Here is a 25,850-nt window from a genome sequence, read left to right on the forward strand (position 1 = left end):
CGAAAAAATCATATTTGAATGAGGTGAACCAAAATTTTCGATTCTTCTTTCGGACATGGATTTTTCAATGAATACAAATGTTTCCGTCAATTTCGAATCTATTTCAACGGTGGTACGATTACGGTAACATGGCATTGATTCTCTTTTTTTATGGTCCAAATTTCTACCAAATCAACAATAAATTTTTTTGATCCACATACTCCCCCCTACCAAAAACCTTATTGAAATAATCAAATCCCTTAACAAAAATACTACACACACAAACACAACACAATAATTTGTGAATGCGTTCCATCATTACCATATTATGTAAACTTTTATTTTATTTATATTCTATTATAGTCACTATATTCGAAAAACGTAAACACCTTAACGGGGGTGGTGGTGGTGTGAGGCACTAAAATAAAGTTATTATCATTAATAATCAAAATAAAGGAAAATTTTAAATGAAAAATTAAAGGAAAAAAAGGAAACTTTTTTATGTGTACAGGTGTGAAAATTTCAGTATGTGATGTATGTTTATGACATATTTATGGATATAGGATGCATATTGTGAAATTAATAATAAGAACGGCCATTTTTAAAATTATCATTACAACGATACAATTGCAAATGATTTTCAAATAAATTGATAGCCAATTTTCTTCTAAAAATTGAAAACGAAAAAAAAAAAATGAAATGAACAGGTGTGTGAGAAATCGGTAAATAATAACTTGCCTATCTTCCAGATAATCTGGCCAATCATCATTAGATGATTTAAATTTCATCCATATTTCATTCAATTGATCCAATGTACACGGATTATTTGTTGTTGATGATGATGATGATAAATGATAATTCGATAATAATTTCTGTCCAACCATCAAAATGAAATCAGTGAATAATTCCAGATGAAGTTGACGAAATTTTGATTGGCCAAACAAATGTAAAGCGATATCGATAATTTTGATTTTTGTATTGTAAATACATTTATTGTAGGCAGTGCCAATCAGAATCAATGTGCCACGAAAACGTTTTAATGAAATCATTTTTTTCGATTCCAATTCATTTATCCATAATGATTTCAATGTTTCATCTTCACAATTATCGATCTGATGTTGTAATTCTTGATAATAATTAATTATATCATGATAAAGGCCATTTTTAATTTTTTCATTAGCCCATTCCATTATATGTAATTTGTGTGATGGGATAAAAATTTCTTCAGCCATTCTTATAAACGGTACAATCAATTTATCATGTTCATCATGATAATTTTCCACCAATTCATTCAACATTGAATTGAATATTTCAATTCGATCATTTAATGATAATTGCTTCAAAAATGGTGCACGTGATTGATTAAATTTTCTAATCAATCGATGTGTTGGATAATCATGATATTGCATTAGAAAATTTTTCATATTTTGTTTCCAATCTTTTTCTAGATTAGCTACTGGTTGTGGCACAATAGTTGGATCTGGATCATCATCGAAAATAAAATCACCACCATAAGCCAAACGAACATCATTACCATGTTCAATGCCGTCATTAGTAATGGGATCATCAAAAACCATTGATAGTTTGTGATTTTTTGTCTTTTTCAATATATCCAATGCACTTGTCAATTTGTTTGGATTTGATGATTCAATGGGGACAGATTTTTTTTGATCAGTAAAAATATTTATGCGTCGATAAGGACGTGAATCAACATAATGATGATGATGATGATGATTATCATTTTCAGAATATTTTGTTTGTTCAGATTTTTGTGACAAAAACGATCCAGTTCTTGGCGGTGGTGGTGGTGATGATGATGAAGGTGGTGGTGGTGGTGATGATGATGATGAAGGTGATGGTGGTGATGATGACAATGACTCTCGTGAAAAATTATTGGCCAAATTTTCATCATTCACCAATGGATAGATATTTTTCGCCATTTCTGATGATGAAACATCATCATTCGAAGGTTGTGGTGCATTCAATTTTGTCTGAGTGGTGGCACTACCGTTTAGATTTAAATTAGCACATTTTCTATCAATTTTTATTTCATATTCTTTAATTTTTTTAGCCAAATTTCGTACATACTCAAATAATGATCTTTCTATATTGGTTTTTTTAGTAATCATTCGTGCAAGTTTTTCCTGTTCACTTTTTTGAATTTGAAGTTCAAATTTTAGATCCATTAATTTAGCCAAATCATTTGTATCAAAAGCAATCATATCGATCTGGTCTAATTTCATATCGATTCCCATGCAAATTTTTTCCATTGTAAATTTTTCATTACAATTATTACGATTTGATTTTGATGATGTATTAATATTACCACCACCACCGCCACCGCCATTAGTAGATTTCGATTTGTTGTTTGATGATAATGATGATAATGATGGTACACGACTTGATGATCGACGATACATTTTTACAACGAAATGTAAGAATTTTGATTGTGAAAAAAAATAAAAATAAAAATTCACACACAGCGGCTCAAAATAGGAAGTAAACACAAGTGAGACTCAAACGCGCGTCATACAGAATAGAAAAAAAGTAGCGTGGTGGAAACATTGTCGGGAACATTTGCACACAGCCTTAAAAATACAATTGCAAAATTCCAGAACTTTTCCCGATATTTTCGAATTTTCAAAAAAAAAAAAAAAAAAATTTTTGAAAAAATTTTCATTTTTATTTTATTTTAAATTTTTTATTGCTGGATATCGTTGCTGTCGTCGTCGAATAAAATATGGTATCATACAAGCTGTAATCATCAATGTTGTAATCACTGCCGAAAGAAAATAATTAATATATTTGGCATAATTATTCAATTCATTCATCGTGTTAGATGATGATGATGATTTTTTCATCTTTTTCACCACTTTCATATTATCATCATCATCATCATCATCAGCATTTTTATGGCCACAATTGAACAATGATGTCATTACATTATCCATTGTTTCATATTCCATCTGTGTGGTGTGAGAATCAGAATTTTTTTTTTTGCATTTCCAAAGAAAAAACTTACCAATTGTACCATGTTATTTTTTCCATCAAATGTATTTGCAACAAATGTTCGTTTATGTTGTTGTGTAAGTAGAATTAATTTTGTTGAATTTTTTTTCTGTTCAAATTGTCTAATTGTACCGATTACATTGATAGCAAATTGTAATCCATCCACTTTTTGTTTACTTTCAATAATATCTTTTAATGAATCTTTATTCATATCATACATCGATATACTTAATGGTGATTTCCATGCAGCAGCATAATTTTCATCTAATCGTATGATGACAAATAATTTTCTATAATTCCAATCCAAATGTATTGTTAAATCTGTGGTAAATTTTCTATTTGGTATTAAAAATTGCATAAATTTTGCTAAATTTTGTTTTTCCATTGGTAGATCATTTTCATCATCAATAATGGATTTATAATCAACAGCCAAATGTCCAGTTTTATGGTCTTTTATGCCAGTGATGAATACAAATTCATCATCAAGTAATGTACGGCTAATCAAAACAAATTCATTTTTACGAAAAATTTTACCAATATCATCAATAAACATGAATCCAGTGAAACCTTTTGTATTGAAATCGGATCCGGAATAAAAATGGTGGCGACGAAAACTACCATAGAATAATTGTCCAATACGAGAATCTGGAATGGCTATATTATTTTTTATTATTTCATCATCATCAACATTATTATTTGAATGCCAAAATCGATCAATATGATGATAATATTGTATCGAATCTAATTCAAACATATTATCTATGGAATTTTGTTGACATAATTCATTTATTGATAATGATGATTGATCTTTTTCGATCGGTTTTTTATCCAACAACATTATTCCCTTTACAATCATGATGGTGGTTACCATTAGCAACAGCCATAAATATGGAATTATGATCATTTTCAAACGTATTCTTCTTCTTCTTCTTCTTCTTCAACGGAAAAATTGGCTCAATTCGTTTTTTTTTCAAATATAAAATCACAATCATTATTGCCCGGATTTATTGGTTATTGGCAAGTAATTAATTTAATTATTATTACTGCTTATTCTCAAGATCAAGGTTTCCAATTCATTGTTTTTTTTCTGATAAAATTTTCTTTTTTGTTCATTTTGTTTTGATACAAATAACCATACGGAACATTCAATATAGAATCATTATCAACGAAAAAATCATCTTAAAATGTCACTATCAACAATGTTGGATAAATTGAATTCAGAACGTTCACCATCATCATTATCAACATATTCAAATGATTCATATCATATGCAAAGAGGTGGCTATGATCGTGGCCGTTCACCATCGCCAACGGAATTTTTTCGTAATAAAATTGAAAATTATGATCATATTTGGAGCCGTGAACATGAATTAAATGAATTCATTCATAATGGTATACAGAAATTTTTGGACAAACAAGCTGTTCGTGATCTTATACATGCATATGATTTGGAAGATATTTTCGTTCATGGTGAAGAACATTTCTTTGAAAATGTATTTGAAGATTTTGACAATTCAAAAACTATGGATGAATTATCATTGCAAAAGAATCAAAAAGGAAAATTCGCACAACTAATTGATGTTTACAATGGGTATTTTCAATCTTAAAATGTTTCTTGAATCTTTAATTTGCATTACTAATTAATTTTCAATTTGATTCATTATAGTCAAATATTTAAAGTGGTTAATCAATCGAAAAATATAAAAGATAAACAGCAACAGAAACAACAACAATTGGTTGCCGTACACAAAACGAATCGATCATTTTTTAGTATTTTTACATCAGTATTAATTGAATTGTTTGGCATAAAAACCAGACATCTGGCACATCAACGTCGTGAAAGTGATCAATTGAATGCAATGCTTGAAAATCAATCGAAAGAAAATAATCAAAATCAAAATGGTCAGCTTAATCTGGTTTAGAATTTTACAACGATAAAATAATAATAATGGCAAATTGAACTTTAACCAACCATCAAACATATCTTTAATTCCTGGCTCATCGCACGTTGTCTCTTATATCTATCCATATAACTTTCTGTATGATATCAATCGAATCATTCAATCACTGAGTCAATGTCCTAGATTAGTAAATTTCCGTATTGATAAAAATGTTGATGATAAATTCCAAATACACACACACACAGACACAATGCATAAAAGTTGAAAAATTATTCGAATATTTTTTTTCAATCAATATTGATTATATTTGTTTCCACACACACACACACACACAATGATTGATTTAACGTTTATTGAAAGACTTAGACAACGTTTTGAAAAAGAAATTGAAACAAATCCATCGTATTACCATGAAATTGATATTAAACGTATACGTGAAGAAGAATGGCCAATTAAAAGATTTTTAATCGCTAATAATGCTGATGAAAATATTGCATTCGATTCAATGCAACGTACATATCGTTGGCGAAACAAATTCGGCATACACGATCGTACAGATCAATCATTTCCACGAGAATTTTGGCAATTATCTGGTGTAGAAATAATTCGATCAATCAATGGACAATTTGTGATTATTGAAGTTTTACGTTATCAACGAAAATGTAATCATTTACAACAATTACAATATCAATTTGTTGCACATTGTTTAGAAAAAGTGGATCGTCTTGCTGGTGAAAATGGATTCATTGCACTTAAAGATCTAACCAATGCTCAACATCATAATATTAATTTTGATTTGATTGAATTTCAAATGATTGCATCCGATCATTTTCCATTAGGTTTACAACAAATATGGCTTGTAAATTGTCCATGGATTATTCGGCCATTTTTACCGATTGTTGTTAATTTTTTATTTCCAAAATTTCGTCAATTGATCCACTATTTACAATCAAAACAATTATTAGATTCAATTGATCGTGAACAGATACCGAAAACATTGGGTGGATTACGTGAAAATCAATTGATGATAATGGGTACAAAACCATTGGCTTATATGGCTAATGAATTAGGTTTAAATGAAGAATTAGTGGATATTTTGTATAAATTTTTCAATCTAAATCGTCCACCACCATCAACACCAACACCATCATCATCATCAATTGTTGTTGATCAAAAATAATTAAAAATGGGGCCTCCGCCGATTATCTACATCCTGGATGATCCGAGATGATAACTAATCACTTTTTTTATTTTTTTTTCTGGTACAACAATCCATGATAGTTGCCACGTGTTTCGCGTACATAAAAAAAATTACCAATAAATAGATTAATTAAAAAAGTTTCAATTATTGACAATTTATTTTGAGGTACATTAATCACAGACAACCAATCATCATTGAATTGATCATAATCTTATCTGACTACACAATATATACAATAAGTGGATCTGATTTTGGATGGAGAAAATAAAAATGATCCACAATCTGACAGCTTGATCGTCATTAAAATCTTTGCTTTGGTTTGCTCTTCAATATCTTTTTCTTCTTCTTCTTCTTCTTTATCCACACAATGGCAGCCACCAACAACAATCAACCAACGGAAGAATCGATTGTAAAACTTCGTCAACGTTTTCTGGAAGAGATTGAAAAAAATTCATCATTATATCATGAAATTGATGTGAAACGTATCAAAGAAGAAGAATGGGAAGTACGAAGATTTTTACTTGAATATAATGGTGATGAAAATGTTTCATTCGATGCTATGATTAAATGTTATCGATGGAAAAAAGAATATGGTATACATGAACGAACTGATGATATGTTTCCAAAAGAATTATGGGAACTAGCTGATTGTGGCCGTGCTAAAGATGGTACCTATGTTCAAATGGAAGCATTTCGTTCACAAAAAACTTTTAAAGAATTGAATGAATTACCTAAACATTTTATTGCTCATATGTTGGAACGTATTGATCGTATGGCTGCAACACATGGTTTCATTATGTTGATCGATGCTGGTGGTGCTGGACCATCAAATGTAAACATGGATTTGATTAAATTCAAGATGACAATTGTTGAAAATTATCCAAGTAGTTTGAAAAAAATTCTTGTTGTCGATTTACCATGGATACTGAATCCTGTTATGACAATGATTGTTAGTTTTTTGAATCCTAAACTAAAAGCAATGTTAACGTATCAGAAATCTAAAGAATTGCTTACCATAATGGAACCACAAGAATTGCCAACTTCATTGGGTGGTACCAAAACGAAACCGAATATTCCCGAAAATCTTATTCCATTAGCACATATGGCTGATAAATTAGGTTTGACAGATAAATTCGTTGATTCATTCTATAATCATTTGAAGATAAAACGTCCAGCTTGATTTATTTTTTGATTAATTTTTTTTTTTTTTTGGCAAAATTTAATTGAATTAAAAATTTCAATGAAAAAAATGTTGTTGAAAAAAATACTTGCTTATACTTCCATCTATCCATGTAAAGATGTACTAAAATTCATCATCTGTCAATACTTTTTCTAAATCACCACATGATGATGATTTGATTGTTTGTGATTAACAAAAAAAAAAGAAAAGAAATGGCAAAAGAATTACATGTTGATCGTAATTTAATCAATGTTAATTTTGATTCATATCGGCTACAATCAAATGTACAATGGGATATTAAATCATTGCCATTTGAATCGATTTATGGCCGATTACAAACATTGGAATTGGAACAAAATGATTATAGTTTTGTTCATGTTTCAATGGCATCGAATATCAATAACCTGTTTTACGATAGAATCTCGTCGTCAGATCGAATGTATTTTATAACTGAACAAGGCGCAATTATCGGTATTGATCATTGTGGTTATAAATTCAACAAATTGTTTCAAATTCCCGGTATGATTTCGAAAAAATTTTTTTTTTACTCATTTTAATCAATTTTATTATTTATTTATCATTAGATTATAAACGACTTTCATCATATGCATCGATAGCATTCTTATCAGAATTATTTGTTGTCATTGCTCATTCTAAACGTTTTGATTTAAATCGTTTCACTACAGATCTATTGATCATTGAAAGAAATTTTTCAAATGAATTATGGACATTGAAAACTATTGTTCATTTCAATGGTTTGAATGCGAATAATAAATTCCAACAATCATCACATATGTATCTATTCAACACTGGTGGTTCTATTTCCAATTCATTATCGATTTTTTCAATTATACTTGGTTCAATTATCAAACATGAAAAAGATTCTAGTGATATAATCAATAATAATCAATTTAAAAGTTGTTTCTGTTCATCATTACATTGGTTAACATTGGACAGACAGAAATGGACAATACAAAATTATCGTCAATTAATTGAAAATGGAATGAAATCAGATTGGCCAAAATATGTAGCCATTTCAGATGATAATAATCTTATCGTTATAAGTAATGGACGAATGAAATTTTTAAATATTATCATCGATAGTATTTTACAGGAAACTATTGATGAAAATGATGAAATTAGTATTGCACAAAAATTTGATACAGGTGATATGGTCAACCGGAAACCTGATCAACATGATAATATTTTTGACAATAATCGTTTGGAACTTGAAGATTGTGATTTACAGGATTTTTATGATCGTTTAATTATGACTGTGTTTAAAAATGAAACCGGTGTTATTCAAAATGAATTCGATTTAACATCACATCAATGGATATGTATGATACCGAATAATAGTGGTGAATATAGGTTACCATTTTTTGTTATCAGACATGATGTCGATGCATTCATCTATGAGATCAACAATGGTGATGGTCAATACGAACCAAAACACGTTGGTGTATTTGATGCATTTGGCTATATTCAAGCATCCAGAATGGAAAAACGTTTTATCACTATAATTCCATATAATAACAACAATGGTGATGGAATTCAAATGATTCAATGGCCATATGCAGTGATTGTTGAATCTATTGATAAATTATCAATATATTGGAAGAATAACAACAACAATCAAACATCATCATCATCATCATTGAATAATAATGGTAACCATACAATTGTACAATTGTTACAACGACAACACAGTGATAATCAACAACGAAATGATGACATGATTCAAGGATTGTTTGCTTCATCGAATTTGTCAATCATATTTATTTTGACTGACAATTGTGTTTGGTATATCAAATTCAAATAAACGAAATGAAAATTGTAAACAAAACATCAACATCATTCAACCATGAATCAACCACACAACCCCAGGATTTTGTTTCAGGATTTTTGAATCCAAAAATCGAAATGAATTTAAACAACGAGGAAACAAATTTTTCAAACTCTGAAAAACAAAAAATCCAACACAACAAGAGAGAGTTCACAGAACTTTTTTTTCAAATGTGTAAAATTGGTTTTTTTCAAGCAAAGAAAAAAATTCCACCAATGTCAAATGAATCAAATACGTCACAAATTTTTTTTTTGTTCCAATCAACCACTGATGATAATAACTTTTCTCTTGTTAAACAATAAAGAATAAAATTGACAACATCTCTTTGTTTGTGCGTGCGTGTGGGTGTGTGTATGATGAAAATGATTTTAAATTTTTTTCATTTTTCACATTCTAATCAATCATATTTTGAATCACAATTGTGATTGATTTGTTTGTTTGTTTGTATGAAAAGTTTTTCATTGAAAATTTTTTGCCATCAGCAGCAGCAGCAAAGGGTTCTTCAAGGACATCGATAACATAATGATGATGATGATGATAAAAAGCCATATCGATTCGTTTTTGTTTTTTTTTTTTTTTTTTTTTGGTCGTTGTTTGTGAACTTGACTCTGAACTGTGTGTGTATAATGAACAATCAATCAATCAATCAATCGACTAAATCAAATATATGGAATCATTCGATTTTTTTTTATGAGAAAATAATGAAAAAACTATTTGATCAAACAATGACGCAAAATGAACAAAAAAAAATTTCAATTATGCAATTATATATACTGGTCACATGGTATCACACAAATATCAATTGAATTGTGATTTTTTTTTTTTGCTGATTACTGAAATAATCGATATATTGATTGATAAATTGATAATGATGACGTTTATTTTTTGAACATTTATGAACAAACAACAAGTGTCTATTTGCTAACTTTTGATGATGATGATGATGATGATAACGAAACAAATGGCCAGAACAAATACCATGGTGGTGGACAAAAAACCTGATCAAAGATTTTTTTTCCTCATCATATAAATGTTGTTGATGGTAGAAAATTTTTTTCCATCAAAAAAAAATGTTGATGGTTAATGACCTAAACCTTGTAAGTAAAACAAAACAAAAAAATTGATTATCATCTCATTCAATGTTATTATCAATGATCTCAAAGAAATTAGAATAAAAATCTTGATTAGAAAAAAAAATCAAAATAAATTTCTCATGTCTAAATGAAGCAAAAAAAAAAGATGTATGTTTGTGTGTGTGTGTGTATGTGTGTGTTTAATTACCAAGCCAAAGTCGATTAAAGGGATTGCCTATCGTTATATAAACGATGATGATGATGATGATCATTGAGGATAAGCGCCTGTCAGACAAACATTTCCGAATACTGGGTATAATTGATTGAACCAGGAAGAATTGAATAGCCGAAAATGATTTTAACGGGCGAAAAAAAAAACAAAAATGTTGATTGTAATTGGGCATTTTTTTTCTTGGCTTGCATGTTTGTTTGTTACCATTCATTATCATTGCCGAATTCATTTATTTTGATCAATATATGAATCATTGAATAAATGGTCCCCTAGAATTGTTGAATCGTTTAATAAGCCAAAATATTCGTTTTCTATTATTGGGGAAAGAAAACGAAACAAAAAAAAATTTTATTAGCATTTTTTTTCCAATAAACAAATAATGATTATGATGATGATGATTGAATCATAAAAAAAGGGAACAAATCACTAGAATCAAATGACGGAAATAATGGAAAAAATCATAAATGACATAATCAACAGACAACTGTTGTAGACATATATAGAGACAAACGGAAAAGAAATGAAAATTTTCTCTTACCTTACCTTAGTGATATGATGATCATTTGAAAATGGTGAACGATAAGGAAAAAAGGTGAAACATTACCGAGAGAAAAAAGAAAAGAAATGAAAATGAAAAATCCAATTGACGAGAGGCCGGCCACACCAAATGCATACATTGATCCGAACAAAAAACAAATGATTACTACTGTAATGACAATCATCTTGACTGGATTGACATCGATGTCAATTTGCCAATTTTTTTTCTATTTGCTTATTTCATTCATTCAATTTGATTTGGATCCGATCCGATCTGAATCTATCTATCAAAAAAAAAAAAAAAAAAAAAAAAAAAATTAATTGCTCGTTGTCTTAAAAACAAAAACAAACGAAAAAAAATTTTTGATAAAATCAATGCTCAATTGGCCTTTTACTTGAATGATTTTGTTTTCATCATCATCATCATCATCATATGGCCATGCATCGTTAATTGTCAGGTATTTGCGAATCAAATTTCGAATGTATGTATTGCACATTATCATGTGATCATCATCAAATCATTTGTTGCTTGGATACTATTGGAAAATTCCAATTTCATTATTATTGAAAATTAAATTAAATTTTTTTTAAATTTTTTTTTTTTTTGAATGAATGAAAAAATTAAAATCCTAGGAGAATCATCTTCCTTGTGATCACATGTAATCACGCCAAACATAGAATGAATGAATGAATGTCATCATACACTATATACATTTTCATTGTTGTAATATTTCTTCAATTATGAAATTCATCACAATTATTCAATGAAACATTCTTTCGATATGGAAGTTGTTGTTGTTGTCAACAGCAAAACATTTTTAAATTTAGAATGATGATGATGATGATGTTCATTTTTGGTAGAGAAATTTTAATTTTTCATCTCAAATTCGATGATCTTCATCTTCTTTCTTTCTTTTTTATTACTCACATTCAGATGTTGTTCATGGTTGTGTTATGGTTTCACAAATTGACATTTTCATTCAAGGATTCAATGATGATGATGATGATGATGATGATGATTTTTGTTGTTGTTGTCATTTTGATGACACACAGTAATTGACAATGATGATGACTTTGATGTAAAAGAAAATAAAAATTAGACTTTGAACCATTAATTTCGAGTGAGGTAATAAGGTGAGTGGTGAATCATTCGTTATTGGTTATTATTGTTATGGAAAAAAAAACATAAAAATTTATGATTAATGGATCATTTTTGTGGTGATTTGTTCATACCTTTGTCGATTATTTTTAATCATCTTTACAGTTTCTGTATTAATTTCCATCTTAAATGAACAACATCATCATCATCATCATTTGGCCTTTTTGTCCACTATTATTATGATAATCATTTGATCATGTGGTCAATTTGATGATTGAAAAAGATCGTGAAAAGATCATTATTATGTTATTAGCAATTAGCAATTCTTATCGGATTTGAAATTGAATATCTTCACATCGAAACAGCTGAATTGAATTTGATCAATCAGAAAAAAATCGCCTATTTATACAGCAGTAATATAGTATAATTATATAATGTATATTGCAATATCAACAACGAAAAAAAAATAACCATCTGATTTCAATAATAATGATCAAATAGGGATATTATCTTGAAGCAAGAAAGCGAGATGATTATCATGATAATAATAATCATCTTTTTTTTTGGTAATATCTGATCACAAAATCGATTGATGAAAAATTTGATTGAACCGAAAAAAAATTGGATAACAGATAAAAAAAACTAGATCAGCTTGAATAGAATTCGAAAAAAAACCTTTAGGGTCAATATAGAATCGAATGTTTAATAACAATCGGCGAATCGGTTCGATTATTATCATTATCATCATCATCATCATTATAATTGGATTGAATTGAATTGAATTGAATGTTTGTTCAAGATGTTTCCTGCAATAATTTAAAATCTATTCTTTTGATGGACATTGAAAGATCTGAACCCTTCAAATAAATTTAAAAAAAAATTGACCTAAACGATGATGGGGTAAAAGCAATCATCAACTATGAAATTTTTTCTTTCCACTAATCAACTAACTTTTTTTTCCAGATCTTAAACCTGATATACAAAAATAGAGGTTATCTTCCGAGTTTATCATCATCATCATCACCATCATCATCATGATCATTAATGAAAACAGAAGAGAAACTTGTCCTTGGTCATCATCAACATCGCCATTTTATTTTATTTTTTTCTGTTGGATAAGTACATTGTCCTTTTATAATGTATTCAGATATATTAGATTAGTGTCGTCAAAATGTTACAACAACCATTTTTTTGTGTGTGTGTGTGTGTTTCAACCAAATTACCGCTTGTCCATTGTCTGTGTCAAATACACTAATGGACTCTATTCTAAATTCATATCATGGAAATTTTTCAATGTCATTATATGTGTGGTTTATGTATGTCATCTTGTAATGTTATGTCAAACATATTCATTCATTCATTAGATATCATCATCATACGGATATCTAGTGTTTATGATAGCTTAGATGTTTGTTGAACCAGTTGAAAATGGCAATTTTACAGCATCTTTTGTTTATAGTGTGATGTGGATGTATGGTAGCAACAAGTTTTGTACTCATTATTCTTCATTATTCAACCCTGTGATTCTCTCTTTTATCATATAACGGTGATTTTTTTTTAAAAATTTTTTTCTCGGCGCGAAATTTAAAAAATAATTTCAAAGATAAAGAGAGACATGTATAGCTGCTGCTTAAAGGATGCTTGACCAAACCTGACAAAGAAAGCTACAGAGAGAGAGAGAGAGAGAGAGAGAGAGAGAGAGAGTGTGTGTGTGAGGAAACCAGAAAAGATTTTTTTTTTTTTGAAAAGAGACAAAAAAAAAGAGTAAGTAAGAGAAAACTTTTGAAGGGAAAAAAACGCGATATAAAAATGGTCAGAAAGTTTTTTTTTTGTTTCATTTTTGAAAATTTCATCATCACCAGCTGCTAAAAAAATTTTTCTTCAAATTAGATCAAAAATTTTTTGTGTCAATTGTCTAATATCACTCAGTCTGTGTGTATTGAATTTTGTCACTGTAGTGATTTTCTTCATCATCATCATCATCATAATATCTATGTATGTGTCTGTTTTGTGACCAAATTTTTTTTTTCAACTTCATTTCTACAGAAATTTCATCAACAAAATGATTGCAATTAAATGAAAAAATCTATCACCAGATCATTATTATCATTCCAATCATCATCAGATTTATGTTATGACATAGCGATATATATAATAATCAACACGACCTGAATAGTCCATTTTGTTCAAATCAAAAATTTTAATGATGACAGTTGGAAAAAACACAATTTTTCCTCAATCGTAACCGGATCAATATATTATTGTATGGATTGATTGATTGAATCTGGTTTGATTTGGTTTTTTTTGTCGTTTGTTTATCTGATGATGGCGATGTAATGTATGTGATTTTTTTCTAGTTTATAAAAATTTGTTTTTTTTTATGTTTTGGTTTTAAAATCGTGATTTTGTTTGAAAACACACACACACACACAAATTCGATTGGTGGAAGGATTATTTTTTCTCAAATGTCTAATCATCATCACCATATTGTGAAATTCATATTGTGCCAGATCTAAATTTGTCATCATCAATGAAATTATCAACGAAAAAAAAATTTGGATAAAATTGGACACTTTTGTTGTTGTTTATGTGTGTGTGTGTGTGTGTTTGTCGAACTTTGATCATCATGGCCATTTAAATCAGTGAAAAATAGAGATATTTCCCAGATTATCAGTGTGTGAGCGTGGATGTTTGTTGTTTGATGTCCTGATGATAATAATAATAATAATAATCCAGTGATATATCTAGAAATTTTTTTTTCTGCTAAAATTCATTTCTTCGAATTTATTTTATTATTTTCTCATTCATCCATCCATCCATTAGCGATTAATATCATAAATCATGACCGATGAAAATCAATTTAATAATGTTAACATTGTTGATGATCAAAATCGTCGTCATCAATCAACAATGGTGATGATCATTGATGGTGATAATGATTATGATATTCACCCTAATAATCAAAATAATAATGGTGATAATAATAATGGTGATAATGATGATGTTGATGATAAACAATTGAATTTAAATTCAAACAATAATAAAATGGATCATAGTAAATCATCATCAAGCCAAAATAGTATCGATACAACATTGACTAGTATGACTGGCAATAGTAATAATTCCATTATTATGTCAAATACCAATAATCATACAACATCTTCATCAACGATGGCAGGTCATAATAATAATAATGATGATAATCATTACAATATTGGTCATTATCATCAATCACAAAATGAAGATGTTATTAATCTTAATGATCATCAACATCAACATCATTTTATTGGATCAACAACAACATCAGCATCATCATTTCCTTCAGGAATTCATAATGATTCTCATCATCATATAAATAATAATGATGGCCATCGATTGGAACATTTTGCCAAATTCAGGTTAGTTTTAATGAAAAATTTGATTAACATGGTAGACAATTTTTTTTTTTTTTGGTTTTGCGTTTTTCCCGATACATGTTTTATGTTTAAAAATATCAAAGAAAAAAAATCAATTGATCCATCCATCAATGAATTCATTTTCTATTAGACTAATTAATGGTTTCTATAATTATAATGACAACATTTATAATCTTAAATGGTTATATAGCTTTTTATCATCATTTAAATGATGATGAAATATGTCTAAAAGAGACGAATTAAATATGTATATCGATCGATAAAGTACGATGTCAAAAAAAAAAAATAAAATAAAATAATCATAATTAGAATGATTATGATTATGATGATGTTATAGTATATATGATGATTATGTTTGTTTCAATGATTTTCATTGAAATGATGATGATTTTTTTTTATCAACATTGTTGTTGTAATTGATTTTTTTTTCTTCACTGCATATTCAATCAATCAATTGGGCTGATTGATTTTTTTTTGTTTTAATTTAGTTTTACTTTTACTTGGTTGCAATAATATATCTCTGTGCCCTAAATACTTGTGATTGACTAATTATTGAATTTTCCCAGTACTTTCAATTTTTGTTGTTGTTGTTGTTGCATAAACAAAACTACAAAATAGTGAGAAAAAGAGTGCAAAGTTTGACATCTTGATTTTGAGAATGCTCTAAAATGTTCACATTAGACGTACGGAAATGAATTTTTGAATTTTTTTCTCCTTTCAACGATCAAAAGTTGTTTGTTGTTTGTTAGTTAGAGATGAAAAGAAAAAAAAACCATGCGAATGATGACCGCTTTTTAATATTTATATCGATAAGTTTTGTTTTTTGTTTTTGTTTATTCATCAATTGACCTTAACACTTGTGTGCGATGAATGAATGAATGAATGAATGTACACAAGCGACAGTGTATTGAATAAATCTTTTCAACATTTCATTGATGATTTCCTGATTTCAAATTATCAATTCATTTTGAATTCAACAACAAAAAAAAATTTCATAATTCACATTGTTGTTCAACATCATCATGATCATGTGTTGTTCAAAAAAAAATTATGTTTTTTCATTACAGCAATAAAAACTCGTGACCAATCTCCAATTTGTTTTTTTTTCTTGATCATAAATTGTACACCGTTATCTTTTTTCATTTCACTTTTTTTTCCAATATGAAAATGTTTTTTTTTAGCCTATAAATAATTGTTTTCCCTAGCGTATTATATACGTACACATCTGTCACCGAATATATGAATATATTTTATGATATTTAATCACTATAGATAGATATATGTAGACGGTATAATATGTTGTAATAATAAATCTATTGAAGTGTAAAAAAATGAAAGAAAAAAAAGTTATCATATTGGTTTCAATAATGAATTTATAGATTCGAAAATTGATTCTGAATGATATGTTTCTATTCCTGGGACCAATCTGGGACCAATATTTTTTTTCCAAGATCATAAAAATATTCACACCTGTGACAATATTTGAACACATTTATTTATTGATCAAACTTGTGTCTACTATTTATATATGTTTTAACAAGGATCGATTTTTTTTTCATAAATTTTAATTGAATAATAGTTCAACCAAAAATGTTCGATCCGATATTATCAATGATGTATCAATAAATGAAAAGAAACTAGTGAGAAAATGATTCAATTTCGTAAATCGAAACATCATCATGGTTTATGGCTCAATGATCATTTGATTTGACTTTTATGTTGAAATTTATTCATTCATATGGAATTTTTTTTTTTGGTTATATTTGGAATTTTCTTGCACATCCAAAATACATCCACTTGCATGACATTTAGAATATCGTCATCTTAAAAAAAAAAATTTGATTTTGGATTTACAACTTTTGTTGTTCGCTAATTGAAATATTTCTACTCTAGAAATCAGCTATAAAAACTTTTTTTTTTATTTCAATGAAAAAAAAATCGTGAATAATTTTCAATGTCAAATGTATGTGAAAGATAATCAAGTTGGTTGGTTATTATATGAAATGAATGATGTTAAATAAGATGAAGGGAAAAAAATGTGACACAAAAGATCATAAACAATATATATGTGACCTACATGACATAATTTCAAGTCATGATGATGATAATAGGACTTGGATTTAAAAAAAAAAAAAAATTTTCTCACAGTATATAATATCTAAATCTTAAGTTGGACGGTTATCATTCTTATTCTTCTTTTTATTTTCGTCATTATTATTCTTGGAACTACTAGAGAAATGTATGTACAATTATTAATATTTCATTATACATAATTAATATCGATATATACGATATTAATTTTTTGACCATATACAGGTATGTATGTATTTATTTTCTTATGATCACAAGATGATCTTTAATGATGAGAATCCATATAAATTCTTAATCATTTACATACATACATGACGATATGACGACATTAACAATCAATCAAAACGAATTAATCAAAACCCAACTGATGCATTTTTTTTGCCAATTTTTTTTTTTGCATGCAAAGGAGATTGATTTCTATTCCAACATCATGATTCAATGTAAATTGAAAATAATTCTTACTTTTATAGCTTTATCTCTCTGTTATTATGTAATAATTCCTAAGAATTTTTCGTAATTCTGTTCCTGTGTCAACTGTGTGTGTGTGTGTGTGTGTGTATGTTGCTGTTTGCAAATTATGGTTACTTTTTATTATTGCCCAATATATAATATGATCATATGGATAAATTTAATAATAAACTTACACACACGCACACATATTAAATTGAATTGAATGAGCATGTGTATGAATGAATGATTATATGATCCAAAATTGGAAACATCATCTTTTCAAATATAAAAAGATTGTGAAAAAAAAAACAAAATGAAAATCATAACATACAACATCACAGTGATATATATGATGATGCTTATTACCAGTATTGAAACGAAATGAGAAACCTGAAAAGTTCTTGACGCGCACATCAATTGGCGAGACATTTACATTTAAAACACCCGCCATCATACACACACACACACACACACACACACACGAAACGAATATTTTTTTTTTACTCTTGTTCCATGTTCTTGTTTGTTACTACTTGTGTTCAGTTCAACAATCATTCGATTCAGATTTTCTTTTTTTTTCTATTCAAAAACTATTAACATCCAATCAATCAATTTGATTTGTTTATGGATCAATTGAAATAATAAATCGATTCAAATAATTGTCATCACCAATGATATCGACTATCATTGATGATGATGATGAAATGAAAAATTTTTTTTTATTTAAACAAACGACCAGGTGTTACCTGGCATTGTTTTTTGTCAAATATGAAAAAAAATGTATTGAATTGATCAATACAAGCCACCACTACCATTGCTAGATCAATCGATAATTGCTTATAATTAACTTGTATGATTTTCGTTCGTTTGTGTGTGTGTGTGTGTATGTATGTGTGTTTGTCGCCCTGTGCGTGTTTGTTTATAAATTTGTTTTTGACACGAATTTTCATCATTCATGAATTGTGATTTTATACCAAAAGAAAAAAAACAGTTGCATAATTTTTTTTTTGTTTGAAGTTTTGAATTTGAAAAACAAATCAAAAAAAATTTTCACTTCATCACTATGATGATGATGACATCATTTTTTTGTGGTTATATTACCATTGGTTTTTTGTTTTTTGTTTTTTTGGTGTGAATTGTTTTGATTGATTTGTTGTTGGTGATTGCTGAAATTGTTCCATTGACATAGTTTTTTTTTCTTGTTCTAATCAGCTGTTAAGTTGTTGTTTTATGAAATTTTTTTTTTCATCTATATAAAAAAAAATAAAATGGTGTAAAGATGACAATTGGCAAATATTTGCCATATATTGATGAATTTGTAAAGTTTTCTGTTTTTTTTTGTTGTTATTAGAACACAAGTTCATAAAACCAGAAAACAATAATCATTCCAAATATGGCAATGATGAATCCGACTACTAAACATGATGATGATGAACATTGCAAATCTATCAACATAAATAATCATCATAATTGTTGTAAAACAAATGATTATTTACAATTTCCACAATTACAAAATGATGACCATCATCATCAATCAATCAATATGATGGCCAATGCCAAATTATCATCACAATCATCACCAACACCATCATCATCATCGAATACGATGAAGATCAATAATAATAATCATAATACAAAAAATATTAATAAAACTAATAATGACCAGGAAAAAATTCGTACAAAAACGACAATGGTCATTTGTAATCGATTTTGTTTTTTCTGGTATTTTACTGATAATTTATTCATTGATTTTTTTTACTAAAATTTTTCTAGTTATTCAATTTTAATTCCTTTTTCTTTCTTTCTGTTTTTTAAAAATTAGGAATCCACCATGGTGGAATCGTCGTACTCGTCTTGAACGTTTATTATGTGCTGTAACGGCCATCACATTGATGATGTGTGTAGCAATGTCCATTACATTAGCTATGGTTCGTTATCAACGGCAACAACAACAACAACAAGGTATTAATATAATAATAAAAAAAACATTTAAATTTAAATTTGATTATTTCAGATACAACATCCAATACAGAACATGGACCATTCACTTCAATTGTATCACATAATCATTATCATCATCAATCAGCATCACCGACAGCGCAACAGCTAGTCAATCGTGAAAATCAAAAAGCCAAATTATCCGTGATTGATTCGCCATCATTATCAATACCTTCATCATCATCATCAACATCGGTTAATCGTATATTCGAAAAGCAGGGTAAAAGCTTGAAAAATACAAAATTATTGTCCACATCATCATCATCATCTTCGGCCATAAATTGGCCACCAACACCTACGACAGATGTATGTCTTACACAGGGATGTGTACGTGCCGCATCAGAGCTTATAACAAATATGAATGAAAATGTTTCACCATGTGATGATTTTTATCAATTTGCTTGTGGTGGTTGGATCAAGAATCAAGTCATACCGGATGATCGTACCACTGTATCAGTATTTTCATTATTACAAGATGAACTTAATCATAAATTACGAGGTTTGATTTCTTTTATGATAATTAAAATTCTCATTGATTAAATTTTGTTTCAAATTTTTTAGTGTTGGTTGAATCAAAAGGAACACCGGAAGAACCGGAATTTTTTGATTCAATGCGTAATATGTATCGTAGCTGTTTGAATTTGACTGCCATTGAAAAAGCTGGTGACACTCCATTACATTTAGCATTGAAACGTTTTGGTGGATGGCCAGTTGTTGTTGGCCAGAATTGGAATGGATCAAATTTCAATTGGATCGATATATTGATTAAATTCCGTGAACTTGGTTTTTCACATGATATTCTTATCGATCTATCGGTTACACCGGATTTTCGTAATAATACTCGCCATATAATTGATCTGGATCAAACATCATTAGGAATGCCTGATCGTAATTATTATAATAATGGCCTAAATGATTCATCTGTAGCAGCCTATTATAAATTAATGGTCGATAGTGCCGTATTTTTAGGCGCCAATCGTACGATAGCTGAAAAAGAAATGCTTGATGCATTACAATTTGAAACAACATTGGCTGCTTATTGTCTTCCACGTGAAGAACGTCGTAATATGAGTTCTTTATATAATAAAATGAATATTCATCAAATACGACAATTGGCACCGAATATACATTGGGAAAAATATTTCGATTCATTATTGGGCATAAAGATTACCGATCAAGATGAAGTTATTGTAAATGTACCGAAATTCTTAACACAATTAGATGATTTATTACAAAGAACTGATAAAAAGTAAGTTTTTATCATTCCTGATTGTCAAGTTAATTATTTCAAACTTTGTATAATCAACAGGCTTTTAGCTAATTACATGATGTGGCGTGTAGCATTACAATCACTACCAATGTTAGGCAAAAGATGGCGTGAATTGTTACAAGAATTTAATACAGTTGTAACGGGACAAGCAAGAGAAGAACCTCGTTGGGAACAATGTATATCATCATTGACCAATTCATTGGGAATTTCATTATCATCACTTTATGTAAGACATCATTTCAAAGGAAATTCTAAAGAACGTGCTCTTGAAATGGTTGACTATATACATCGAGAATTTATGAAAATTTTGGATCGTGTCGAATGGATGGATGATCAGACTAGACAACGTGCACGTGATAAAGCATTGGCCATTCGACCTTATATTGGATATCCAAATGAATTATTGAATAATACAGAGATTGAATCATTCTATAAAGGGGTATGTTTATAGTAGTCTTTTATGAAACACCAAATCAATTAATAATCATTCGGTTTTTATATAGCTCAAATTTGTAAAAGATGATTATTTTAGCAATGTACAAACTTTACGTAAATGGTCAACAGATTTGGCATTTGGATATCTACGAAAATTGAACAAGAAGGGAGAGTAAGTTATTCATTCATTTTGTAAATTATCAAACATTCAATAACGTTTTTTTTCGTCATTTTTTTTGGCTTAATTAGCTGGCGTAAACATGGAAAATCTGCAGGTAAAATGATGAGTTAATTTTTTTTGGCTGTATGAAATTTACAATTTTTATTTCTATTTTTTTTTCATTCAGTTGTCAACGCATACTATAATATAATCGAGAATAGTATTGAATTTCCTGCCGGAATTTTACAGGGCGCATTCTTTTCCAGTGATCGACCAAAGTAAGATTTTACTAGTCTTTGCTTTGATTCTAACCGGATAGATATGAAGGTTGTTGGAACCAATCAACAATACTGGCATACACACATCGATGATGATCGTTAAAAGCAAGAAAAACTTTTTTTGTTTGAACGTAAAAAAATGAACATTTTTTTCCTTGTCCATATTGATACGCTATATACATTTTTAAAGGGAAAAAAATTTTTTTCTAATGGTCATCGATCATTTAACAAATCGATCGATTGATCTGGTTTGTCTGTCTGTCTGTCAGTCTGTCGATGTAGGAATCAGTATTTTGAATTTTTTTTAATTTTTAAAATTTTAACCATCACTTGGATGATTCTTTTTTTCACTAAAAAAAATGTCTATAATTTCCTTTTCTAATTTTTTTTTCATCTTTATTATTACAGCTATCTGAATTTTGGTGCGATTGGTTTTGTCATTGGCCATGAAATTACACACGGTTTTGATGATAAAGGTAACTACTTTATGCGACCTTGTTCAAAATTCAAAACAATCGATAAAAAAAACAACAATCATATGATCGATTGATTCGATTGTTCATTTTTTTTTTGGCTGGTCAAGTGACCACTACTGTTCCAATTCATTTTTTTCAATTTTTTTTCACTATAAATCTTGTTTTTTTTAATGAAAAAAAATTTTTATTTTACATCTCACTTTTTTTTCATAATAAAAATAGGTCGACAATTTGACAAGAATGGCAATAATGTGAATTGGTGGGAACCGGAAACGGATAAAAGTTTCAAAGAAAGAACGAAATGTATTATAGAACAATATGGTAATTATACGGTTCCGGAGAATGGTTTGAAGGTTAGTTTTTATTTTTATTTTTGTTTTGTTTTTTTTTTGAGTTTTACACATACACACAATTTGTACTCGAAAAATTTTTCAGGATTTTTTCGACCTTCAACTAACTAGGACAATTCATAATTTTTTTTTTATTTACAATACTTACTATTATTATTATATTATCACGAAAAGTAATAATTTGAATGATTGCACACACGTTATAAATAATACACGTGTTTTTTCCTTTCTCTTTCTTTTTCTCTATGTGACAATCACATCATAAAGGTAAATGGCGTCAATACACAAGGTGAAAATATTGCCGATAATGGTGGCATTAAAGAAGCTTTCCGTGTAAGTATCAATAATTGAATTGAAACTTTTTTTCCCGATACGTTTTCCCAATAATTTGTCTGTCTGTGTGTGTGTATTTGTAGATTGAAAATGAAATTTTTACCATTTCTTTTTTTCCCCATTTCTCTTTTATTTTATCAATTGATTGATTGAATGAATGAATTTGATGTTTATCGTTTATTTCATTATCATTAGGCATATCAAGAATATGTTAAAGATAATGGTGAAGAACCATCATTACCTGGATTGAAATATACACCTAAACAATTATTCTGGATATCGGCTGCAAATATTTGGTGTGGAAAATATCGTCCAGAAGTATTAAGACTTCGTTTACAGGCTGGTTCACATAGTCCAGCACAATTTCGTGTCATTGGTACTGTATCGAATTTGGAAGAATTTGGCGAAACATTTGGTTGTCCACCTGGTTCACCAATGCGTCCAGCGAAAAAATGTTCCGTTTGGTAATATACCATAACTACTATTAGAAATGGAGCTGGCGAAAATAGATATTCTCATGAAACAATCGACTAAATCAATTTTTCTTTGAAATATTCATTTCTATAAATTTTCAATCCATTAACCACACACACCCACACACAAGACATTTATTATTGGTCAGTATTCATCATCATCATCGAATTTATTTGGACATTATTGGTAACCAATTATCATAATCATCATCATAATGATTAGAGATATAGCTGAACATTTTTAATTATTTAGAAAATTTTGTCACTTATTCCCCATTACTTTTATCAATCATTATCATCATCATCATTGGTTTCAATGCATTCATACATTACCATACAAACATCACATCCAGCACACACATGATTGATGTGTTATAAATTACATTTACGATTTTATCTATTATCTTCCAATTGAATCAAGGTATATATATTATTATTATTATTATTGACCATCAATTTATTCATTCATTCACTCATTCATTTATATTATGGATTGGATCGATCAATCGATTATATTTTGCTTTTTATTTTTATTTTGTTCACAAATTTGGTTTTGATCATTAACGCTAAATGCGAATAATAATTTTTTTTCCTCATAATGTCGTCATCATCATCACATACCCTCAACATACCCACAATTCTATTCTATAGATGAATTTTTGTTTTAATTTTTTTTTATCTTGGCCAAAATTTTCATTCATAAAAAAAAACAGAAAATGATTGACGGCTACCCATCCACTTTCTTTCTTTCTTTTTTTTTGCCCAATTTTTCCTGTTTCACTTCAATCGATTGCATTGAATTGATCCAAATTTTTTTCTGTTTTTTTTTCTCTCTCACACACACGCAGTTTTTTCAACACTTGACAAAACACACACACACACACATGGACAGCATTAGTAAATCAATATAATCAAAGTACATTACCTGGCAAATTATTTGCCATTTTCTTTTCATTCCACACACACACACACACACAGAGAGAGAGATTACACAATCGTTCAAATAATGATTAAGATTATTTAACAGGCAAACCTTTTTATTGACTATTTCACACACCAATATTGATTGTTAAACATTAATTTTTTCATTTCATTATCATTTATTTCATTTCACTATTATGTAATCATCATTATTATTATAATATAAATTGATTAATAATAATAGATTTTTTTTGGTACAAATTCATTAAAAAAAGTCCTTGTGAAACAACCTTGTGACCTCGAAAAAAATTTTTTTTTGTGACAAAATGGTTAACCCTTTCGATTATTTGTTAGAAACCTTGAACGCGCGTGAACAAAAAACATTCAAAGGGTTGACAATAAAATAACCCTTACTTTTTTTTCTCTCTCTCGTTTAGTAAGTGAATTGGCCTTGACTATTTGTTGCATCCACATGATGATGAACTATGCCATAGATGTGGCCTTGGCATTTAGACCTTGATAATAGTTTTTTTTCTATTATTAGAAACAAACATTAGTATCAATGACCATCAATTTAAATGATCGACCTAAAAACAAATTATTCAAATACTGAATAACCTTCACTATCAAACAAAAATGACCTTCATATAACCTTCGACGGCCTAGTTAGTCTTTTGAATGGCCTCGTTTGGCCTAACACACACGTGCATTCATGCATTATGATGGTATATTGAGTTCAAGGGCCATGGGTTATAACTACTACCAAATCATTTATAAGTATTGACACATGACATGACCGTCAAACAAGTTTTTTTTTGGTATGGTGGTTGGTCGATAAAAATTACAAATTGGGCCAGACCATGTTGGTGATCATGGTCATATCAAGGCCACGTGTTTTTAACAACATCAGAACAACAACAAAAAATTAACGTTATCTAATAAATTGACAAAAAAAGGTCAATGGTTCATGGACAATGAAATAAACAACCAAAAAATCAATCACAGAGAAAAAGAAAAAAAACAAACGGGAAAAATTATCCAAAACGGGGAAAAAAATTGAACGAACCCGTTCCTTGAACCCTTGAAAATCTTTACGAAACAAATTTTTTTTTCTATTGACCGGTCATCATCAATGCAGAAGG

General features: G+C 28.7%; 6 protein-coding genes and 1 long non-coding RNA gene across 14 annotated transcripts; 4 read left to right on the forward strand and 3 right to left on the reverse strand.

Annotated features, from left to right (window-relative positions):
* Positions 1 to 296: 296 nt before the first annotated feature.
* Positions 297 to 2,512, reverse strand: LOC124498093 (uncharacterized). The gene is made up of 2 exons (XM_047061803.2): positions 718 to 2,512; positions 297 to 646 (listed from the first exon to the last, which is right to left on the reverse strand). The coding sequence occupies exons 1-2, from the start codon at positions 2,397 to 2,399 to the stop codon at positions 559 to 561; spliced, it is 1,770 nt and encodes a 589-aa protein (XP_046917759.2). The 5' UTR covers positions 2,400 to 2,512; the 3' UTR covers positions 297 to 558.
* A 154-nt stretch (positions 2,513 to 2,666) lies between these two features.
* On the reverse strand, positions 2,667 to 3,892 carry LOC124497486 (uncharacterized). The gene is made up of 2 exons (XM_047061142.2): positions 3,002 to 3,892; positions 2,667 to 2,945 (listed from the first exon to the last, which is right to left on the reverse strand). Exons 1-2 carry the CDS (start codon positions 3,890 to 3,892, stop codon positions 2,667 to 2,669), a joined length of 1,170 nt encoding a protein of 389 aa, XP_046917098.2.
* Positions 3,893 to 3,915: 23 nt separating this feature from the next.
* LOC124497487 (uncharacterized) lies at positions 3,916 to 5,099 on the forward strand. Of its 2 annotated transcripts, none has more exons than XM_075733895.1 (3): positions 3,916 to 4,005; positions 4,143 to 4,579; positions 4,655 to 5,099. In XM_075733895.1, exons 2-3 carry the CDS (start codon positions 4,173 to 4,175, stop codon positions 4,908 to 4,910), a joined length of 663 nt encoding a protein of 220 aa, XP_075590010.1. In that variant the 5' UTR covers positions 3,916 to 4,005; positions 4,143 to 4,172; the 3' UTR covers positions 4,911 to 5,099. The 2 variants fall into 2 exon arrangements, with proteins under 2 accessions (XP_075590010.1, XP_046917100.2); XM_047061144.2 differs by having other exon boundaries at positions 3,929 to 4,009.
* Positions 5,100 to 5,192: 93 nt separating this feature from the next.
* Positions 5,193 to 7,483, forward strand: LOC124497760 (uncharacterized). Its single transcript, XM_075734070.1, has 2 exons — positions 5,193 to 6,042; positions 6,395 to 7,483. The coding sequence occupies exons 1-2, from the start codon at positions 5,224 to 5,226 to the stop codon at positions 7,268 to 7,270; spliced, it is 1,695 nt and encodes a 564-aa protein (XP_075590185.1). The 5' UTR covers positions 5,193 to 5,223; the 3' UTR covers positions 7,271 to 7,483.
* Positions 6,843 to 12,403, forward strand: LOC124497485 (uncharacterized). The gene is made up of 3 exons (XM_047061141.2): positions 6,843 to 7,789; positions 7,855 to 9,066; positions 12,223 to 12,403. The coding sequence occupies exons 1-3, from the start codon at positions 7,483 to 7,485 to the stop codon at positions 12,309 to 12,311; spliced, it is 1,608 nt and encodes a 535-aa protein (XP_046917097.2). The 5' UTR covers positions 6,843 to 7,482; the 3' UTR covers positions 12,312 to 12,403.
* On the reverse strand, positions 9,879 to 11,855 carry LOC124497488 (uncharacterized). The gene is made up of 4 exons (XR_012832402.1): positions 11,354 to 11,855; positions 10,965 to 11,242; positions 10,398 to 10,732; positions 9,879 to 10,210 (listed from the first exon to the last, which is right to left on the reverse strand). It is a non-coding gene; the product is annotated as an uncharacterized LOC124497488 (long non-coding RNA).
* A 1,475-nt stretch (positions 12,404 to 13,878) lies between the features above and the next one.
* Nep2 (M13 family metallopeptidase neprilysin 2) lies at positions 13,879 to 24,997 on the forward strand. Of its 7 annotated transcripts, none has more exons than XM_075733952.1 (13): positions 13,879 to 14,395; positions 14,881 to 15,455; positions 19,837 to 19,976; positions 20,029 to 20,511; positions 20,574 to 21,261; positions 21,322 to 21,721; positions 21,786 to 21,889; positions 21,967 to 21,992; positions 22,065 to 22,155; positions 22,564 to 22,631; positions 22,854 to 22,984; positions 23,249 to 23,314; positions 23,510 to 24,997. In XM_075733952.1, the coding sequence occupies exons 2-13, from the start codon at positions 14,899 to 14,901 to the stop codon at positions 23,780 to 23,782; spliced, it is 3,027 nt and encodes a 1,008-aa protein (XP_075590067.1). In that variant the 5' UTR covers positions 13,879 to 14,395; positions 14,881 to 14,898; the 3' UTR covers positions 23,783 to 24,997. The 7 variants fall into 7 exon arrangements, 5 of the variants coding, with proteins under 5 accessions (XP_075590067.1, XP_075590068.1, XP_075590072.1 ...); XR_012832408.1 differs by having other exon boundaries at positions 13,883 to 15,455; positions 23,510 to 24,208; positions 24,439 to 24,997; XM_075733953.1 differs by having other exon boundaries at positions 13,894 to 14,320.
* The last annotated feature ends 853 nt before the right edge of the window (positions 24,998 to 25,850 follow it).

This window comes from Dermatophagoides farinae, chromosome 9 (genome assembly GCF_024713945.1).
Source record: "Dermatophagoides farinae isolate YC_2012a chromosome 9, ASM2471394v1, whole genome shotgun sequence".
Classification (NCBI taxonomy): Eukaryota; Metazoa; Arthropoda; class Arachnida; order Sarcoptiformes; family Pyroglyphidae; genus Dermatophagoides; species Dermatophagoides farinae.

Excerpts from the sequence above, each read along its gene's own strand:
- Nep2 (XM_075733952.1), top strand. The coding sequence starts at position 14,899 with ATGACCGATGAAAATCAATTTAATAATGTTAACATTGTTGATGATCAA. Across the intron at positions 21,262-21,321 it reads TTACAAAGAACTGATAAAAA|GCTTTTAGCTAATTACATGA; the intron begins GTAAGTTTTTAT and ends TATAATCAACAG. Across the intron at positions 22,632-22,853 it reads ACACGGTTTTGATGATAAAG|GTCGACAATTTGACAAGAAT; the intron begins GTAACTACTTTA and ends TAATAAAAATAG.
- LOC124497760 (XM_075734070.1), top strand. The coding sequence starts at position 5,224 with ATGATTGATTTAACGTTTATTGAAAGACTTAGACAACGTTTTGAAAAA. Across the intron at positions 6,043-6,394 it reads CAACACCAACACCATCATCA|AATCTTTGCTTTGGTTTGCT; the intron begins TCATCAATTGTT and ends GATCGTCATTAA.
- LOC124497486 (XM_047061142.2), bottom strand. The coding sequence starts at position 3,892 with ATGATCATAATTCCATATTTATGGCTGTTGCTAATGGTAACCACCATC. Across the intron at positions 2,946-3,001 it reads AAAATAACATGGTACAATTG|ATGGAATATGAAACAATGGA; the intron begins GTAAGTTTTTTC and ends CACACCACACAG.
- LOC124498093 (XM_047061803.2), bottom strand. The coding sequence starts at position 2,399 with ATGTATCGTCGATCATCAAGTCGTGTACCATCATTATCATCATTATCA. Across the intron at positions 647-717 it reads CCAGATTATCTGGAAGATAG|AAGAAAATTGGCTATCAATT; the intron begins GCAAGTTATTAT and ends TTCAATTTTTAG.
- LOC124497487 (XM_075733895.1), top strand. The coding sequence starts at position 4,173 with ATGTCACTATCAACAATGTTGGATAAATTGAATTCAGAACGTTCACCA. Across the intron at positions 4,580-4,654 it reads CTAATTGATGTTTACAATGG|TCAAATATTTAAAGTGGTTA; the intron begins GTATTTTCAATC and ends GATTCATTATAG.
- LOC124497485 (XM_047061141.2), top strand. The coding sequence starts at position 7,483 with ATGGCAAAAGAATTACATGTTGATCGTAATTTAATCAATGTTAATTTT. Across the intron at positions 7,790-7,854 it reads CAAATTGTTTCAAATTCCCG|ATTATAAACGACTTTCATCA; the intron begins GTATGATTTCGA and ends ATTTATCATTAG. Across the intron at positions 9,067-12,222 it reads ATTTATTTTGACTGACAATT|TTTCTGTATTAATTTCCATC; the intron begins GTGTTTGGTATA and ends TCATCTTTACAG.